Here is a 17,547-nt window from a genome sequence, read left to right as displayed (position 1 = left end):
GTCTCGGGGCCGGAGGTGCACCTGGGAGAGAGGGTAGTGGGAAGCAGGAAACGGGGACACGTGAGAAGCCGCACTGCACCCAACCGCAGAGGAGCCAAGGCACCTCCTGGCCCAGCGTACGCTGCCCAGCTCAAAACCCAGGAGCCACCTCAACACAGTCCCAGCCCCTCTCTGCACAAGACCTTCTCTCCCCTTCCCTCTCCCATGAGAAGCAGCTCCCAGCCCTGGGCTAGGACAGCCCACATCAGCTGAGACTGGAGGAAAGACCTCATCTTGAAGGAGGAGGACAAGAGGCTTCACACTCACCTGATTCCCAGGGAGAAGGAGGCGAGAGAAGCGGATGAGAGAGCAGAGCGCTGGGCTGTCTTTTATAGTAGTCCTGCACTGCCTCAGGCCCAGAGGCACCCTTTGTGGAAGTAATAATTTTCTGACAAGCTCATGCCAAATGCAAACCATCCCAGCTAATGGTATGGGCTGTGTCCTGGCTTCCTGCACGGCTGCCTTTTCATTTCCTGGCTTATGCCACGTGCTTTCCCATCCAAAGGCTTCTGTAAGCTTCTGCCGGGATGAGAGCCCTAAGGATTTCCGGGGCAGAAACACGTCAGCGCAGGCGGGAGACTCAGCTCAAGTGCTGGTGGCATCCCGTGCGGTCAGGTGATGTGCACCTGGGTCACTCCTGGGGGATGGCTTGTGGCAAAGTTGTCAGGAAATGGGTACCGCTCTCAAGGTTCTTGCCCGAGTGTGCCCAAGGACTCCCATGTGAGAGGACATGCCTCATCCTTTTCTCTTGCTCCCCACATCTCTCTCTGATGGTTGCTCATTGATGCACGCAGGTGGGCTTCTGCTGGGAGGGTTTGACACCTGCTGCAACACTAACGCTGCTCTGAGGACAATTTTGCTGGGCTCATTTGCCTCATGCCCTTCTCTGTGTAGTGTCTGCAGGTCCTCAGGCGAGACCAGGAGCATGTCTGGGGCCCGGTCCTTCCCTGGGGCACCTGAGGACGGTTCTGCCAGTGTGGTCCCCAGCATCTCCTCAGAAGTGTCCCCAGCTGTTGTTGTGTTCCTGCACATGTGTTTTTGTTTGTGCTTGACTCTATGCTGGCTTTATGTGAGCATACAGAGTTTTGCATGATTATGACTTGCATAACTGGTAACTGATGTCCCTGCCTTTATCTTGACCCATGAGGTTCTTTCACCTTGCTCACAACAAGTGACAAAGTCAAAAAGTTCTTTTAGTAAGATAAGATTTAAAAAGTAATATAGATACTGGGTAAATCTTCCATCTCTTCACATGCTGGAAACCCCACATCTGTGCAGCAGCAGATGGTGCCCCGACAGATGTTCCCAAGGCACCCTGCGCAGATCCTGACCGTGGAGGCGTTCCTCCTCCCTCTCATGTGGAGGTGCCGTTTATTCTGTGTAACAAACCAGACCATACGTCTTCTCCTGACAGGCTGGGGCATTATCTCTGTCATAACACCCGCCGGTGCGCAGCACAGGCCAGCATGGGGCACTGCAGCAGATTCCCTTACAGTGGTCCTCATGCCAGCACCGGGGCTTCTCAAGCCTTAAGCGCAAGGGCCAAGCAAGAAGACATGGGTTTCTCCGGCTCACTAACTCCTTGAGTCCAGCGTCCTCCACAAGGCTCCCGGTACGGTGCACAGACTGGGTTTCACTGAACTGCTTGGGGAGCTCCTCTGTCCTTGGGAACAGCTCACGTCCGGGCAGGGCGTGTGCAGCCAAGGAGACTTTGCTGCTGGCTCAGGAGCTCTGTGGTTCACGGCCTGAGAGCGTGGCACAGTGAGGAGCATAAAAAGGCTGTGGCGTGGTGGGACGCTTACTGCCCAGGGTCTCTGTTCCAGTCACTGTTGAGCTGCTCCTCAGAGCTGCTGGGGAACTTGGCACCTGAGCTTTGAGCATGCCCAGGAAGGAACTGCCCCCACGTGCTCTACAAGCAAGACCCTTCACCCCTTTTTGTTGGGGTGATTTTTTACTTTTGAGCCCTTCCTCTTCTCTTCCCCAGGCACTTCCTGGGCGCTCCCTCTTGTCCTTCTCCTGATGTTTCTTGGACCTGAGCCCCTTTGGTGGCACCGAACCTCCCATTTCTGTTTCTCCAAATTTCTCTTGCAGTGAGCCTGATGGGAGTCCACCCCACTGCTTTCCAGCCTCTCTACCTCCCCTGTCAGGAAGGGGAGGTAATTTGGATCGAGGGTAGCTAAAACATCATGTCTGCAGCCACAGTGGTATGCATGGCCCCATCTTTTCAGGGGCCAGACATCCTCCCGTAGAGGGCGTTTGGCAACTCCTTTGTGGTTGGAGATGTCCTCAGATACCCGAGCAATAATGACATGAACGCTTAGAGCTGTCTAGTGGCCTGGTCATCTTCCTAGGGGCTCTGGGACCACCCCTGGCTCCTCTGTACGGAACAAGGCCTCACTCTCTTACTCCCACGGCTGCAGAAGCTTGTGTTTCTGGGACAAGCAGAAATGCCCATTGCTGAGGCTGGGACACCAGCAATGACGCTGTGCAGACCAAGCCCCCTCCAGTTTCACACAGCACACGTGTACGCAGTGTTTTGTAATCCCCATAGCAAAGGAAGTTCTGCTTATGCACCACGGAGCAATTTTTACACATCCCCGAACCATCATTAGTGCGCAGGTGCTGTGAGCTGTCCTTAGAATGTAGAGCATGAAGCTGCAGCCTTCTCAGTTCCAACAGTGTTTACGCTCTACGGAAGAACAAGGTACTGTGGGAAATATTTTGAGACTTCATCGATTTGCTTTTGTTCCTTGTAGCTGTCAAAGCACTATGCTCTGCAAAGACATAAGTTACCTCTGTGCCTACACATAGACAGACACACTGCCATTGCGCTCAAGTTTGTCATGGCTTCATCGCGATCGCTGTTAATAATCGGATGCATATCAATCCTCGGTGACACAAACTGGGTTTCTCTTCTCTGAAGACGGAGACCGACAAAAACTGGACAATATCAAGATGTTATTTGTCTCTTTCCTGGGACTTTGTCTGCGGCAGCTGATCTAAGGGGAAGCTGTCCAACTTTTTCCTTCCCCTATATATAGGCATGACAAGGGAAAAAAGGAAGAAAGAGCAAAGACAAAGTTAAGGATGACACAGTTTCAGTGTCTGTGAGTGGAGTGGGTTCACTCGGCCTTCTGCCGCCCTTCCCCGCTGAAGACAAAGCCAGTTCAAGACTATTACTGGCAGTTTTCTGCCGCGCTGGTACAACGTTCTCGGAGGTGTGGGGGGACTCAAGACACAGGTCGAGAAGGATGGCAAGAAACACGTAGAGTAAGATCCACAGAATGTATCTGCCAGATACGGCTTGACTGCTAGAGCTGAAGTCTCTCACGTTATCTCCAGCAGACTGTTGATCCATCATCTTTCTCTGCCAAAAAAGCTGCCGTGTTCTCAGCAAAGTGACAAAAAGATTCCAGAAGTTGCCTTCCCCCTGCCCCGCGGCCAGACACGTCAGAGCCGCTGAGCAAGAAGGCAGCCTCTCCAGTTGCTGAGGTGCCTGCTCGGAGGGCTCAAGGCAGCAGATGTATGGTGGGCTCACGGGCGCTGGGGCCAAGTGTGCCCTCGTGGGGAATGTGCCCCAGTGCTTGTGCTGGGCTGGCCCCAGCTAGCAGTCCAGCACCCACACAGCGGCTCACTAGCTCCCCCTGCCTCAGCGGGATGGGGGAGAAAATAGCAAGAACAAGAGCAAGAACACTTGTGGGTCAAAATAAAGAGAGGGAAATCACTCACCAGCTACTGTTGGAGGCAAAAGGGACTTGACTTGGGGAACTGAACTTTAAATATTGAAATACTGGTTTGGGTGTTGGGAAACAAAGATGACAAACATTTAAAACACTTAGGCAAGCACACATTTCATGCCCCTTCCCCAGCAGAAGCTTCGCTCCAGACATGTCTCTTCCCCGTTCCTAGTCTGCATTCCACTTGTCGTCACAGCAGGTTATAACAAATCAGTCCCTTTGCTGAGGCAACAGGCAGTACAGGAGGTTGGGGTCGGGCCATAACAGCTTCCTTCTTCTGTACTCTCTCTGTTCCTTGTTCTTTTCTACTGCTTCTCTTTCCCTCTTACTGGTTTGCTTTGCTGTAACACGGGTCCTGCGTGGGACACAGTCCCCTTAGGGAAGTAGTCGCTCAAGCGATGGGTATCTGTGGGCTGTCCTGGAGGTGACTGTCTGATGGGAGTTGGGGATGTGCACTCTGCGAGGCACCTCAGCCCTGCAAATCTGTGCAACGGACCGCTGGGGCTGCACGGGGCACTGTACAGGTGTGACGGAAGAACAGAGGACTTGCCCGAGCTGTCCTTGCCCTTGGATGCATGCCACGCCTCCTCCTTCTGGAGAAGGGTGGGAAGGTGAGGAGGAGTTGTGTCTGGGCTCTAGCCAAGCTGATTTCTCCTGCCCACGTCAGGCTGGTTCCCCTGAAGAGCAAGCGACAGGTGTGGGTCTTTCACTTGACAAGATGGTAAATGAATTTCACGTTTCCATGAACGAGCTAATCGCTCCAGAAGGATGCTCAGCTTAGTGGGTGTCCAACCATAGTTTAGTTCCCTTGGGCAAAGACATTGGCAGCGTTCTCTCCTCTTCCGAGTCACACTTGCTGAAATCTCCAACCACGGTCTACATGATAGAGGGAAGAGGGCTTGCTTAGTCTGGAGAAAAGGAGGCTCAGGGGAGAGACCCTGTTGCTCTCTACAACTAGCTGAAAGGAGGTTGTAGCGAGGTGGGTGTCTGTCTCTTTTCCCAAGTAACAAGCGATAGGAAGAGAAGAAACAGCCTCAAGTTGTGCCAGGGGAGGTTTAGATTGGATAGCAGGAAAAATTTCCTCACTGAAAGGGTGTATTGCAATCAAGACCCACATACTTCTCAGAGAAAATGGGGTGCTGCAGGGCTAATAACTTTTTTGTTTCTTAGCCTTGTTCACCTAGCGAGACGTATACTGCAGGCAGGGAACAGCAAAAACTGCAGTGCTGGGAAGGCCCTGGCCTGCATGTGAGGAGCAGTGGTGGTGTGAGCAGAGCTTGGTCTGGCCCTGCCACGGAGGTCTTGAGGAGCCAGGGAAGCTGAGTCCAGGCAGCGTCATCCCCAGCGATTTTGCCATGGATGGGTTGGTACCTGTGCTGTGCCGCCGTGTCCGTAGGGCACAACAGATGCTTGACCCATGGAGCTGCCTGTGGGGGTCACCTGAGGAATGCCAGGATTTAGAGCATTACCCGGGGCTCAATGCCAAGGTCTGACAGGAAATTTTCAAGTACCACTGGAAAGCGTACCTAAGCGTTGGCATTAATAGTGAATCCGCAAGTTGACTGCACAGGGAAGAGGGACACCTGAAAGAAGCCGTGAGAGCCTTTTGGGGCTGTTGGGTTTACAGGGAGTGGGGACTGCAGTGCGTAGCCTGAGTGTGGCTGCTACCAGTCCTAACTCGTGAATTACCTCAGGCCTGCACGTCTGGACAGCAGCTGGGTTCCTGTTTCATCTGCCTGTGCCCGTGTGCGCTGGCCACGGACGCCAGATCGGGTAATGTAGGGGAGGGGAATGGGGAGGTGAGGTTGTGGGGCTGTCCCCAGGCATTGTTGTTTCCCATCCCCACTCCTGCCACCCTTTGGAGCCATGTTCTGACTCATGGCCATTGGCTGTGGCGTAGCCAGGGATGTCTCCCATAGCTGCAAGGAAAAGCGGTCGGAAAAAGTTGCCTCAGAAGGAAGGAGGACTCGGAGGCCCAGGCTTGGATGCAGCACAACTTTAATGAGTCTAAAGAAGGAAAGGAGGTGGCTGACAGGGAGCACCAGGGGCAGGCACCGAGATGCGGTGGAGCTCCTGCAGGGTGTGTGTCGGCCTGTCCTGCAGAAGGAGGGAGTCCACCAGGTCCCTGCTCGGCTGGCGTTGGGAGGTGGTGACAGGCAAGGCAAGAGAGAGAGAGGAGAGTGGAGGAAGGAAAGAGTGGCCCGAAGCCCTTCATACAAGGCCCCGAAGCTCTATCTCCTGTCCAGCACCATGTTCTGAGGTCTTGGGAGGTTCTTGCCCGAGGGTGTTGCCAGCACCTTTAGCAGGGGGGGCACCTTCTGCCACAGTAGCGGCTGGTAATGCAGGAGAGGTCAAAGCCCCCAGAGTTGATGGGCACTCCGTCACAGCTGAGGATGCTGCCAACGGCAGCGGAGGTGGTAGAGCCCACAACGGTGTTCTGTGGGAAGGAGCTGAGGATGGGGCCGGGCAGGGTCACCACCACGGGGGAGGGCTCGATGACGACGGTGGAGTTCTGGCACTGCCTGACACAGGGCTCATTGCAGCTGTTGGCCAGCGGGGTTGGGCCGCAGGGCTGGCAGCAGGGCACGCACGGGTTGCAGCAGGACATGTCTCGGGGCCGGAGGTGCACCTGGGAGAGAGGGTAGTGGGAAGCAGGAAACGGGGACACGTGAGAAGCCGCACTGCACCCAACCGCAGAGGAGCCAAGGCACCTCCTGGCCCAGCGTACGCTGCCCAGCTCAAAACCCAGGAGCCACCTCAACACAGTCCCAGCCCCTCTCTGCACAAGACCTTCTCTCCCCTTCCCTCTCCCATGAGAAGCAGCTCCCAGCCCTGGGCTAGGACAGCCCACATCAGCTGAGACTGGAGGAAAGACCTCATCTTGAAGGAGGAGGACAAGAGGCTTCACACTCACCTGATTCCCAGGGAGAAGGAGGCGAGAGAAGCGGATGAGAGAGCAGAGCGCTGGGCTGTCTTTTATAGTAGTCCTGCACTGCCTCAGGCCCAGAGGCACCCTTTGTGGAAGTAATAATTTTCTGACAAGCTCATGCCAAATGCAAACCATCCCAGCTAATGGTATGGGCTGTGTCCTGGCTTCCTGCACGGCTGCCTTTTCATTTCCTGGCTTATGCCACGTGCTTTCCCATCCAAAGGCTTCTGTAAGCTTCTGCCGGGATGAGAGCCCTAAGGATTTCCGGGGCAGAAACACGTCAGCGCAGGCGGGAGACTCAGCTCAAGTGCTGGTGGCATCCCGTGCGGTCAGGTGATGTGCACCTGGGTCACTCCTGGGGGATGGCTTGTGGCAAAGTTGTCAGGAAATGGGTACCGCTCTCAAGGTTCTTGCCCGAGTGTGCCCAAGGACTCCCATGTGAGAGGACATGCCTCATCCTTTTCTCTTGCTCCCCACATCTCTCTCTGATGGTTGCTCATTGATGCACGCAGGTGGGCTTCTGCTGGGAGGGTTTGACACCTGCTGCAACACTAACGCTGCTCTGAGGACAATTTTGCTGGGCTCATTTGCCTCATGCCCTTCTCTGTGTAGTGTCTGCAGGTCCTCAGGCGAGACCAGGAGCATGTCTGGGGCCCGGTCCTTCCCTGGGGCACCTGAGGACGGTTCTGCCAGTGTGGTCCCCAGCATCTCCTCAGAAGTGTCCCCAGCTGTTGTTGTGTTCCTGCACATGTGTTTTTGTTTGTGCTTGACTCTATGCTGGCTTTATGTGAGCATACAGAGTTTTGCATGATTATGACTTGCATAACTGGTAACTGATGTCCCTGCCTTTATCTTGACCCATGAGGTTCTTTCACCTTGCTCACAACAAGTGACAAAGTCAAAAAGTTCTTTTAGTAAGATAAGATTTAAAAAGTAATATAGATACTGGGTAAATCTTCCATCTCTTCACATGCTGGAAACCCCACATCTGTGCAGCAGCAGATGGTGCCCCGACAGATGTTCCCAAGGCACCCTGCGCAGATCCTGACCGTGGAGGCGTTCCTCCTCCCTCTCATGTGGAGGTGCCGTTTATTCTGTGTAACAAACCAGACCATACGTCTTCTCCTGACAGGCTGGGGCATTATCTCTGTCATAACACCCGCCGGTGCGCAGCACAGGCCAGCATGGGGCACTGCAGCAGATTCCCTTACAGTGGTCCTCATGCCAGCACCGGGGCTTCTCAAGCCTTAAGCGCAAGGGCCAAGCAAGAAGACATGGGTTTCTCCGGCTCACTAACTCCTTGAGTCCAGCGTCCTCCACAAGGCTCCCGGTAGGGTGCACAGACTGGGTTTCACTGAACTGCTTGGGGAGCTCCTCTGTCCTTGGGAACAGCTCACGTCCGGGCAGGGCGTGTGCAGCCAAGGAGACTTTGCTGCTGGCTCAGGAGCTCTGTGGTTCACGGCCTGAGAGCGTGGCACAGTGAGGAGCATAAAAAGGCTGTGGCGTGGTGGGACGCTTACTGCCCAGGGTCTCTGTTCCAGTCACTGTTGAGCTGCTCCGCAGAGCTGCTGGGGAACTTGGCACCTGAGCTTTGAGCATGCCCAGGAAGGAACTGCCCCCACGTGCTCTACAAGCAAGACCCTTCACCCCTTTTTGTTGGGGTGATTTTTTACTTTTGAGCCCTTCCTCTTCTCTTCCCCAGGCACTTCCTGGGCGCTCCCTCTTGTCCTTCTCCTGATGTTTCTTGGACCTGAGCCCCTTTGGTGGCACCGAACCTCCCATTTCTGTTTCTCCAAATTTCTCTTGCAGTGAGCCTGATGGGAGTCCACCCCACTGCTTTCCAGCCTCTCTACCTCCCCTGTCAGGAAGGGGAGGTAATTTGGATCGAGGGTAGCTAAAACATCATGTCTGCAGCCACAGTGGTATGCATGGCCCCATCTTTTCAGGGGCCAGACATCCTCCCGTAGAGGGCGTTTGGCAACTCCTTTGTGGTTGGAGATGTCCTCAGATACCCGAGCAATAATGACATGAACGCTTAGAGCTGTCTAGTGGCCTGGTCATCTTCCTAGGGGCTCTGGGACCACCCCTGGCTCCTCTGTACGGAACAAGGCCTCACTCTCTTACTCCCACGGCTGCAGAAGCTTGTGTTTCTGGGACAAGCAGAAATGCCCATTGCTGAGGCTGGGACACCAGCAATGACGCTGTGCAGACCAAGCCCCCTCCAGTTTCACATAGCACACGTGTACGCAGTGTTTTGTAATCCCCATAGCAAAGGAAGTTCTGCTTATGCACCACGGAGCAATTTTTACACATCCCCGAACCATCATTAGTGCGCAGGTGCTGTGAGCTGTCCTTAGAATGTAGAGCATGAAGCTGCAGCCTTCTCAGTTCCAACAGTGTTTACGCTCTACGGAAGAACAAGGTACTGTGGGAAATATTTTGAGACTTCATCGATTTGCTTTTGTTCCTTGTAGCTGTCAAAGCACTATGCTCTGCAAAGACATAAGTTACCTCTGTGCCTACACATAGACAGACACACTGCCATTGCGCTCAAGTTTGTCATGGCTTCATCGCGATCGCTGTTAATAATCGGATGCATATCAATCCTCGGTGACACAAACTGGGTTTCTCTTCTCTGAAGACGGAGACCGACAAAAACTGGACAATATCAAGATGTTATTTGCCTCTTTCCTGGGACTTTGTCTGCGGCAGCTGATCTAAGGGGAAGCTGTCCAACTTTTTCCTTCCCCTATATATAGGCATGACAAGGGAAAAAAGGAAGAAAGAGCAAAGACAAAGTTAAGGATGACACAGTTTCAGTGTCTGTGAGTGGAGTGGGTTCACTCGGCCTTCTGCCGCCCTTCCCCGCTGAAGACAAAGCCAGTTCAAGACTATTACTGGCAGTTTTCTGCCGCGCTGGTACAACGTTCTCGGAGGTGTGGGGGGACTCAAGACACAGGTCGAGAAGGACGGCAAGAAACACGTAGAGTAAGATCCACAGAATGTATCTGCCAGATACGGCTTGACTGCTAGAGCTGAAGTCTCTCACGTTATCTCCAGCAGACTGTTGATCCATCATCTTTCTCTGCCAAAAAAGCTGCCGTGTTCTCAGCAAAGTGACAAAAAGATTCCAGAAGTTGCCTTCCCCCTGCCCCGCGGCCAGACACGTCAGAGCCGCTGAGCAAGAAGGCAGCCTCTCCAGTTGCTGAGGTGCCTGCTCGGAGGGCTCAAGGCAGCAGATGTATGGTGGGCTCACGGGCGCTGGGGCCAAGTGTGCCCTCGTGGGGAATGTGCCCCAGTGCTTGTGCTGGGCTGGCCCCAGCTAGCAGTCCAGCACCCACACAGCGGCTCACTAGCTCCCCCTGCCTCAGCGGGATGGGGGAGAAAATAGCAAGAACAAGAGCAAGAACACTTGTGGGTCAAAATAAAGACAGGGAAATCACTCACCAGCTACTGTTGGAGGCAAAAGAGACTTGACTTGGGGAACTGAACTTTAAATATTGAAATACTGGTTTGGGTGTTGGGAAACAAAGATGACAAACATTTAAAACACTTAGGCAAGCACACATTTCATGCCCCTTCCCCAGCAGAAGCTTCGCTCCAGACATGTCTCTTCCCCGTTCCTAGTCTGCATTCCACTTGTCGTCACAGCAGGTTATAACAAATCAGTCCCTTTGCTGAGGCAACAGGCAGTACAGGAGGTTGGGGTCGGGCCATAACAGCTTCCTTCTTCTGTACTCTCTCTGTTCCTTGTTCTTTTCTACTGCTTCTCTTTCCCTCTTACTGGTTTGCTTTGCTGTAACACGGGTCCTGCGTGGGACACAGTCCCCTTAGGGAAGTAGTCGCTCAAGCGATGGGTATCTGTGGGCTGTCCTGGAGGTGACTGTCTGATGGGAGTTGGGGATGTGCACTCTGCGAGGCACCTCAGCCCTGCAAATCTGTGCAACGGACCGCTGGGGCTGCACGGGGCACTGTACAGGTGTGACGGAAGAACAGAGGACTTGCCCGAGCTGTCCTTGCCCTTGGATGCATGCCACGCCTCCTCCTTCTGGAGAAGGGTGGGAAGGCGAGGAGGAGTTGTGTCTGGGCTCTAGCCAAGCTGATTTCTCCTGCCCACGTCAGGCTGGTTCCCCTGAAGAGCAAGCGACAGGTGTGGGTCTTTCACTTGACAAGATGGTAAATGAATTTCACGTTTCCATGAACGAGCTAATCGCTCCAGAAGGATGCTCAGCTTAGTGGGTGTCCAACCATAGTTTAGTTCCCTTGGGCAAAGACATTGGCAGCGTTCTCTCCTCTTCCGAGTCACACTTGATGAAATCTCCAACCACGGTCTACATGATAGAGGGAAGAGGGCTTGCTTAGTCTGGAGAAAAGGAGGCTCAGGGGAGAGACCCTGTTGCTCTCTACAACTAGCTGAAAGGAGGTTGTAGCGAGGTGGGTGTCTGTCTCTTTTCCCAAGTAACAAGCGATAGGAAGAGAAGAAACAGCCTCAAGTTGTGCCAGGGGAGGTTTAGATTGGATAGCAGGAAAAATTTCCTCACTGAAAGGGTGTATTGCAATCAAGACCCACATACTTCTCAGAGAAAATGGGGTGCTGCAGGGCTAATAACTTTTTTGTTTCTTAGCCTTGTTCACCTAGCGAGACGTATACTGCAGGCAGGGAACAGCAAAAACTGCAGTGCTGGGAAGGCCCTGGCCTGCATGTGAGGAGCAGTGGTGGTGTGAGCAGAGCTTGGTCTGGCCCTGCCACGGAGGTCTTGAGGAGCCAGGGAAGCTGAGTCCAGGCAGCGTCATCCCCAGCGATTTTGCCATGGATGGGTTGGTACCTGTGCTGTGCCGCCGTGTCCGTAGGGCACAACAGATGCTTGACCCATGGAGCTGCCTGTGGGGGTCACCTGAGGAATGCCAGGATTTAGAGCATTACCCGGGGCTCAATGCCAAGGTCTGACAGGAAATTTTCAAGTACCACTGGAAAGCGTACCTAAGCGTTGGCATTAATAGTGAATCCGCAAGTTGACTGCACAGGGAAGAAGGACACCTGAAAGAAGCCGTGAGAGCCTTTTGGGGCTGTTGGGTTTACAGGGAGTGGGGACTGCAGTGCGTAGCCTGAGTGTGGCTGCTACCAGTCCTAACTCGTGAATTACCTCAGGCCTGCACGTCTGGACAGCAGCTGGGTTCCTGTCTCATCTGCCTGTGCCCGTGTGCGCTGGCCACGGACGCCAGATCGGGTAATGTAGGGGAGGGGAATGGGGAGGTGAGGTTGTGGGGCTGTCCCCAGGCATTGTTGTTTCCCATCCCCACTCCTGCCACCCTTTGGAGCCATGTTCTGACTCATGGCCATTGGCTGTGGCGTAGCCAGGGATGTCTCCCATAGCTGCAAGGAAAAGCGGTCGGAAAAAGTTGCCTCAGAAGGAAGGAGGACTCGGAGGCCCAGGCTTGGATGCAGCACAACTTTAATGAGTCTAAAGAAGGAAAGGAGGTGGCTGACAGGGAGCACCAGGGGCAGGCACCGAGATGCGGTGGAGCTCCTGCAGGGTGTGTGTCGGCCTGTCCTGCAGAAGGAGGGAGTCCACCAGGTCCCTGCTCGGCTGGCGTTGGGAGGTGGTGACAGGCAAGGCAAGAGAGAGAGAGGAGAGTGGAGGAAGGAAAGAGTGGCCCGAAGCCCTTCATACAAGGCCCCGAAGCTCTATCTCCTGTCCAGCACCATGTTCTGAGGTCTTGGGAGGTTCTTGCCCGAGGGTGTTGCCAGCACCTTTAGCAGGGGGGGCACCTTCTGCCACAGTAGCGGCTGGTAATGCAGGAGAGGTCAAAGCCCCCAGAGTTGATGGGCACTCCGTCACAGCTGAGGATGCTGCCAACGGCAGCGGAGGTGGTAGAGCCCACAACGGTGTTCTGTGGGAAGGAGCTGAGGATGGGGCCGGGCAGGGTCACCACCACGGGGGAGGGCTCGATGACGACGGTGGAGTTCTGGCACTGCCTGACACAGGGCTCATTGCAGCTGTTGGCCAGCGGGGTTGGGCCGCAGGGCTGGCAGCAGGGCACGCACGGGTTGCAGCAGGACATGTCTCGGGGCCGGAGGTGCACCTGGGAGAGAGGGTAGTGGGAAGCAGGAAACGGGGACACGTGAGAAGCCGCACTGCACCCAACCGCAGAGGAGCCAAGGCACCTCCTGGCCCAGCGTACGCTGCCCAGCTCAAAACCCAGGAGCCACCTCAACACAGTCCCAGCCCCTCTCTGCACAAGACCTTCTCTCCCCTTCCCTCTCCCATGAGAAGCAGCTCCCAGCCCTGGGCTAGGACAGCCCACATCAGCTGAGACTGGAGGAAAGACCTCATCTTGAAGGAGGAGGACAAGAGGCTTCACACTCACCTGATTCCCAGGGAGAAGGAGGCGAGAGAAGCGGATGAGAGAGCAGAGCGCTGGGCTGTCTTTTATAGTAGTCCTGCACTGCCTCAGGCCCAGAGGCACCCTTTGTGGAAGTAATAATTTTCTGACAAGCTCATGCCAAATGCAAACCATCCCAGCTAATGGTATGGGCTGTGTCCTGGCTTCCTGCACGGCTGCCTTTTCATTTCCTGGCTTATGCCACGTGCTTTCCCATCCAAAGGCTTCTGTAAGCTTCTGCCGGGATGAGAGCCCTAAGGATTTCCGGGGCAGAAACACGTCAGCGCAGGCGGGAGACTCAGCTCAAGTGCTGGTGGCATCCCGTGCGGTCAGGTGATGTGCACCTGGGTCACTCCTGGGGGATGGCTTGTGGCAAAGTTGTCAGGAAATGGGTACCGCTCTCAAGGTTCTTGCCCGAGTGTGCCCAAGGACTCCCATGTGAGAGGACATGCCTCATCCTTTTCTCTTGCTCCCCACATCTCTCTCTGATGGTTGCTCATTGATGCACGCAGGTGGGCTTCTGCTGGGAGGGTTTGACACCTGCTGCAACACTAACGCTGCTCTGAGGACAATTTTGCTGGGCTCATTTGCCTCATGCCCTTCTCTGTGTAGTGTCTGCAGGTCCTCAGGCGAGACCAGGAGCATGTCTGGGGCCCGGTCCTTCCCTGGGGCACCTGAGGACGGTTCTGCCAGTGTGGTCCCCAGCATCTCCTCAGAAGTGTCCCCAGCTGTTGTTGTGTTCCTGCACATGTGTTTTTGTTTGTGCTTGACTCTATGCTGGCTTTATGTGAGCATACAGAGTTTTGCATGATTATGACTTGCATAACTGGTAACTGATGTCCCTGCCTTTATCTTGACCCATGAGGTTCTTTCACCTTGCTCACAACAAGTGACAAAGTCAAAAAGTTCTTTTAGTAAGATAAGATTTAAAAAGTAATATAGATACTGGGTAAATCTTCCATCTCTTCACATGCTGGAAACCCCACATCTGTGCAGCAGCAGATGGTGCCCCGACAGATGTTCCCAAGGCACCCTGCGCAGATCCTGACCGTGGAGGCGTTCCTCCTCCCTCTCATGTGGAGGTGCCGTTTATTCTGTGTAACAAACCAGACCATACGTCTTCTCCTGACAGGCTGGGGCATTATCTCTGTCATAACACCCGCCGGTGCGCAGCACAGGCCAGCATGGGGCACTGCAGCAGATTCCCTTACAGTGGTCCTCATGCCAGCACCGGGGCTTCTCAAGCCTTAAGCGCAAGGGCCAAGCAAGAAGACATGGGTTTCTCCGGCTCACTAACTCCTTGAGTCCAGCGTCCTCCACAAGGCTCCCGGTAGGGTGCACAGACTGGGTTTCACTGAACTGCTTGGGGAGCTCCTCTGTCCTTGGGAACAGCTCACGTCCGGGCAGGGCGTGTGCAGCCAAGGAGACTTTGCTGCTGGCTCAGGAGCTCTGTGGTTCACGGCCTGAGAGCGTGGCACAGTGAGGAGCATAAAAAGGCTGTGGCGTGGTGGGACGCTTACTGCCCAGGGTCTCTGTTCCAGTCACTGTTGAGCTGCTCCTCAGAGCTGCTGGGGAACTTGGCACCTGAGCTTTGAGCATGCCCAGGAAGGAACTGCCCCCACGTGCTCTACAAGCAAGACCCTTCACCCCTTTTTGTTGGGGTGATTTTTTACTTTTGAGCCCTTCCTCTTCTCTTCCCCAGGCACTTCCTGGGCGCTCCCTCTTGTCCTTCTCCTGATGTTTCTTGGACCTGAGCCCCTTTGGTGGCACCGAACCTCCCATTTCTGTTTCTCCAAATTTCTCTTGCAGTGAGCCTGATGGGAGTCCACCCCACTGCTTTCCAGCCTCTCTACCTCCCCTGTCAGGAAGGGGAGGTAATTTGGATCGAGGGTAGCTAAAACATCATGTCTGCAGCCACAGTGGTATGCATGGCCCCATCTTTTCAGGGGCCAGACATCCTCCCGTAGAGGGCGTTTGGCAACTCCTTTGTGGTTGGAGATGTCCTCAGATACCCGAGCAATAATGACATGAACGCTTAGAGCTGTCTAGTGGCCTGGTCATCTTCCTAGGGGCTCTGGGACCACCCCTGGCTCCTCTGTACGGAACAAGGCCTCACTCTCTTACTCCCACGGCTGCAGAAGCTTGTGTTTCTGGGACAAGCAGAAATGCCCATTGCTGAGGCTGGGACACCAGCAATGACGCTGTGCAGACCAAGCCCCCTCCAGTTTCACATAGCACACGTGTACGCAGTGTTTTGTAATCCCCATAGCAAAGGAAGTTCTGCTTATGCACCACGGAGCAATTTTTACACATCCCCGAACCATCATTAGTGCGCAGGTGCTGTGAGCTGTCCTTAGAATGTAGAGCATGAAGCTGCAGCCTTCTCAGTTCCAACAGTGTTTACGCTCTACGGAAGAACAAGGTACTGTGGGAAATATTTTGAGACTTCATCGATTTGCTTTTGTTCCTTGTAGCTGTCAAAGCACTATGCTCTGCAAAGACATAAGTTACCTCTGTGCCTACACATAGACAGACACACTGCCATTGCGCTCAAGTTTGTCATGGCTTCATCGCGATCGCTGTTAATAATCGGATGCATATCAATCCTCGGTGACACAAACTGGGTTTCTCTTCTCTGAAGACGGAGACCGACAAAAACTGGACAATATCAAGATGTTATTTGCCTCTTTCCTGGGACTTTGTCTGCGGCAGCTGATCTAAGGGGAAGCTGTCCAACTTTTTCCTTCCCCTATATATAGGCATGACAAGGGAAAAAAGGAAGAAAGAGCAAAGACAAAGTTAAGGATGACACAGTTTCAGTGTCTGTGAGTGGAGTGGGTTCACTCGGCCTTCTGCCGCCCTTCCCCGCTGAAGACAAAGCCAGTTCAAGACTATTACTGGCAGTTTTCTGCCGCGCTGGTACAACGTTCTCGGAGGTGTGGGGGGACTCAAGACACAGGTCGAGAAGGACGGCAAGAAACACGTAGAGTAAGATCCACAGAATGTATCTGCCAGATACGGCTTGACTGCTAGAGCTGAAGTCTCTCACGTTATCTCCAGCAGACTGTTGATCCATCATCTTTCTCTGCCAAAAAAGCTGCCGTGTTCTCAGCAAAGTGACAAAAAGATTCCAGAAGTTGCCTTCCCCCTGCCCCGCGGCCAGACACGTCAGAGCCGCTGAGCAAGAAGGCAGCCTCTCCAGTTGCTGAGGTGCCTGCTCGGAGGGCTCAAGGCAGCAGATGTATGGTGGGCTCACGGGCGCTGGGGCCAAGTGTGCCCTCGTGGGGAATGTGCCCCAGTGCTTGTGCTGGGCTGGCCCCAGCTAGCAGTCCAGCACCCACACAGCGGCTCACTAGCTCCCCCTGCCTCAGCGGGATGGGGGAGAAAATAGCAAGAACAAGAGCAAGAACACTTGTGGGTCAAAATAAAGACAGGGAAATCACTCACCAGCTACTGTTGGAGGCAAAAGGACTTGACTTGGGGAACTGAACTTTAAATATTGAAATACTGGTTTGGGTGTTGGGAAACAAAGATGACAAACATTTAAAACACTTAGGCAAGCACACATTTCATGCCCCTTCCCCAGCAGAAGCTTCGCTCCAGACATGTCTCTTCCCCGTTCCTAGTCTGCATTCCACTTGTCGTCACAGCAGGTTATAACAAATCAGTCCCTTTGCTGAGGCAACAGGCAGTACAGGAGGTTGGGGTCGGGCCATAACAGCTTCCTTCTTCTGTACTCTCTCTGTTCCTTGTTCTTTTCTACTGCTTCTCTTTCCCTCTTACTGGTTTGCTTTGCTGTAACACGGGTCCTGCGTGGGACACAGTCCCCTTAGGGAAGTAGTCGCTCAAGCGATGGGTATCTGTGGGCTGTCCTGGAGGTGACTGTCTGATGGGAGTTGGGGATGTGCACTCTGCGAGGCACCTCAGCCCTGCAAATCTGTGCAACGGACCGCTGGGGCTGCACGGGGCACTGTACAGGTGTGACGGAAGAACAGAGGACTTGCCCGAGCTGTCCTTGCCCTTGGATGCATGCCACGCCTCCTCCTTCTGGAGAAGGGTGGGAAGGCGAGGAGGAGTTGTGTCTGGGCTCTAGCCAAGCTGATTTCTCCTGCCCACGTCAGGCTGGTTCCCCTGAAGAGCAAGCGACAGGTGTGGGTCTTTCACTTGACAAGATGGTAAATGAATTTCACGTTTCCATGAACGAGCTAATCGCTCCAGAAGGATGCTCAGCTTAGTGGGTGTCCAACCATAGTTTAGTTCCCTTGGGCAAAGACATTGGCAGCGTTCTCTCCTCTTCCGAGTCACACTTGCTGAAATCTCCAACCACGGTCTACATGATAGAGGGAAGAGGGCTTGCTTAGTCTGGAGAAAAGGAGGCTCAGGGGAGAGACCCTGTTGCTCTCTACAACTAGCTGAAAGGAGGTTGTAGCGAGGTGGGTGTCTGTCTCTTTTCCCAAG

At 54.1% G+C, this 17,547-nt stretch overlaps 2 protein-coding genes across 2 annotated transcripts; both read right to left on the bottom strand.

Moving 5' to 3' along the window:
* Window positions 1–6,075: 6,075 nt before the first annotated feature.
* Window positions 6,076–6,384, bottom strand: LOC141934175 (feather keratin Cos1-1/Cos1-3/Cos2-1). Its single transcript, XM_074849514.1, has one exon. It carries the CDS (start codon window positions 6,382–6,384, stop codon window positions 6,076–6,078), a length of 309 nt encoding a protein of 102 aa, XP_074705615.1.
* Window positions 6,385–12,459: 6,075 nt separating this feature from the next.
* LOC141934177 (feather keratin Cos1-1/Cos1-3/Cos2-1) lies at window positions 12,460–12,768 on the bottom strand. The gene has a single exon (XM_074849516.1). The coding sequence runs from the start codon at window positions 12,766–12,768 to the stop codon at window positions 12,460–12,462; it is 309 nt and encodes a 102-aa protein (XP_074705617.1).
* Window positions 12,769–17,547: the final 4,779 nt, after the last annotated feature.

The sequence above is a fragment of the Strix aluco genome, chromosome 24 (genome assembly GCF_031877795.1).
Source record: "Strix aluco isolate bStrAlu1 chromosome 24, bStrAlu1.hap1, whole genome shotgun sequence".
NCBI lineage: Eukaryota > Metazoa > Chordata > Aves > Strigiformes > Strigidae > Strix > Strix aluco.
Note: the sequence above shows the minus strand (reverse complement) of the source record. Positions and strands in the feature narration are given on the sequence as shown.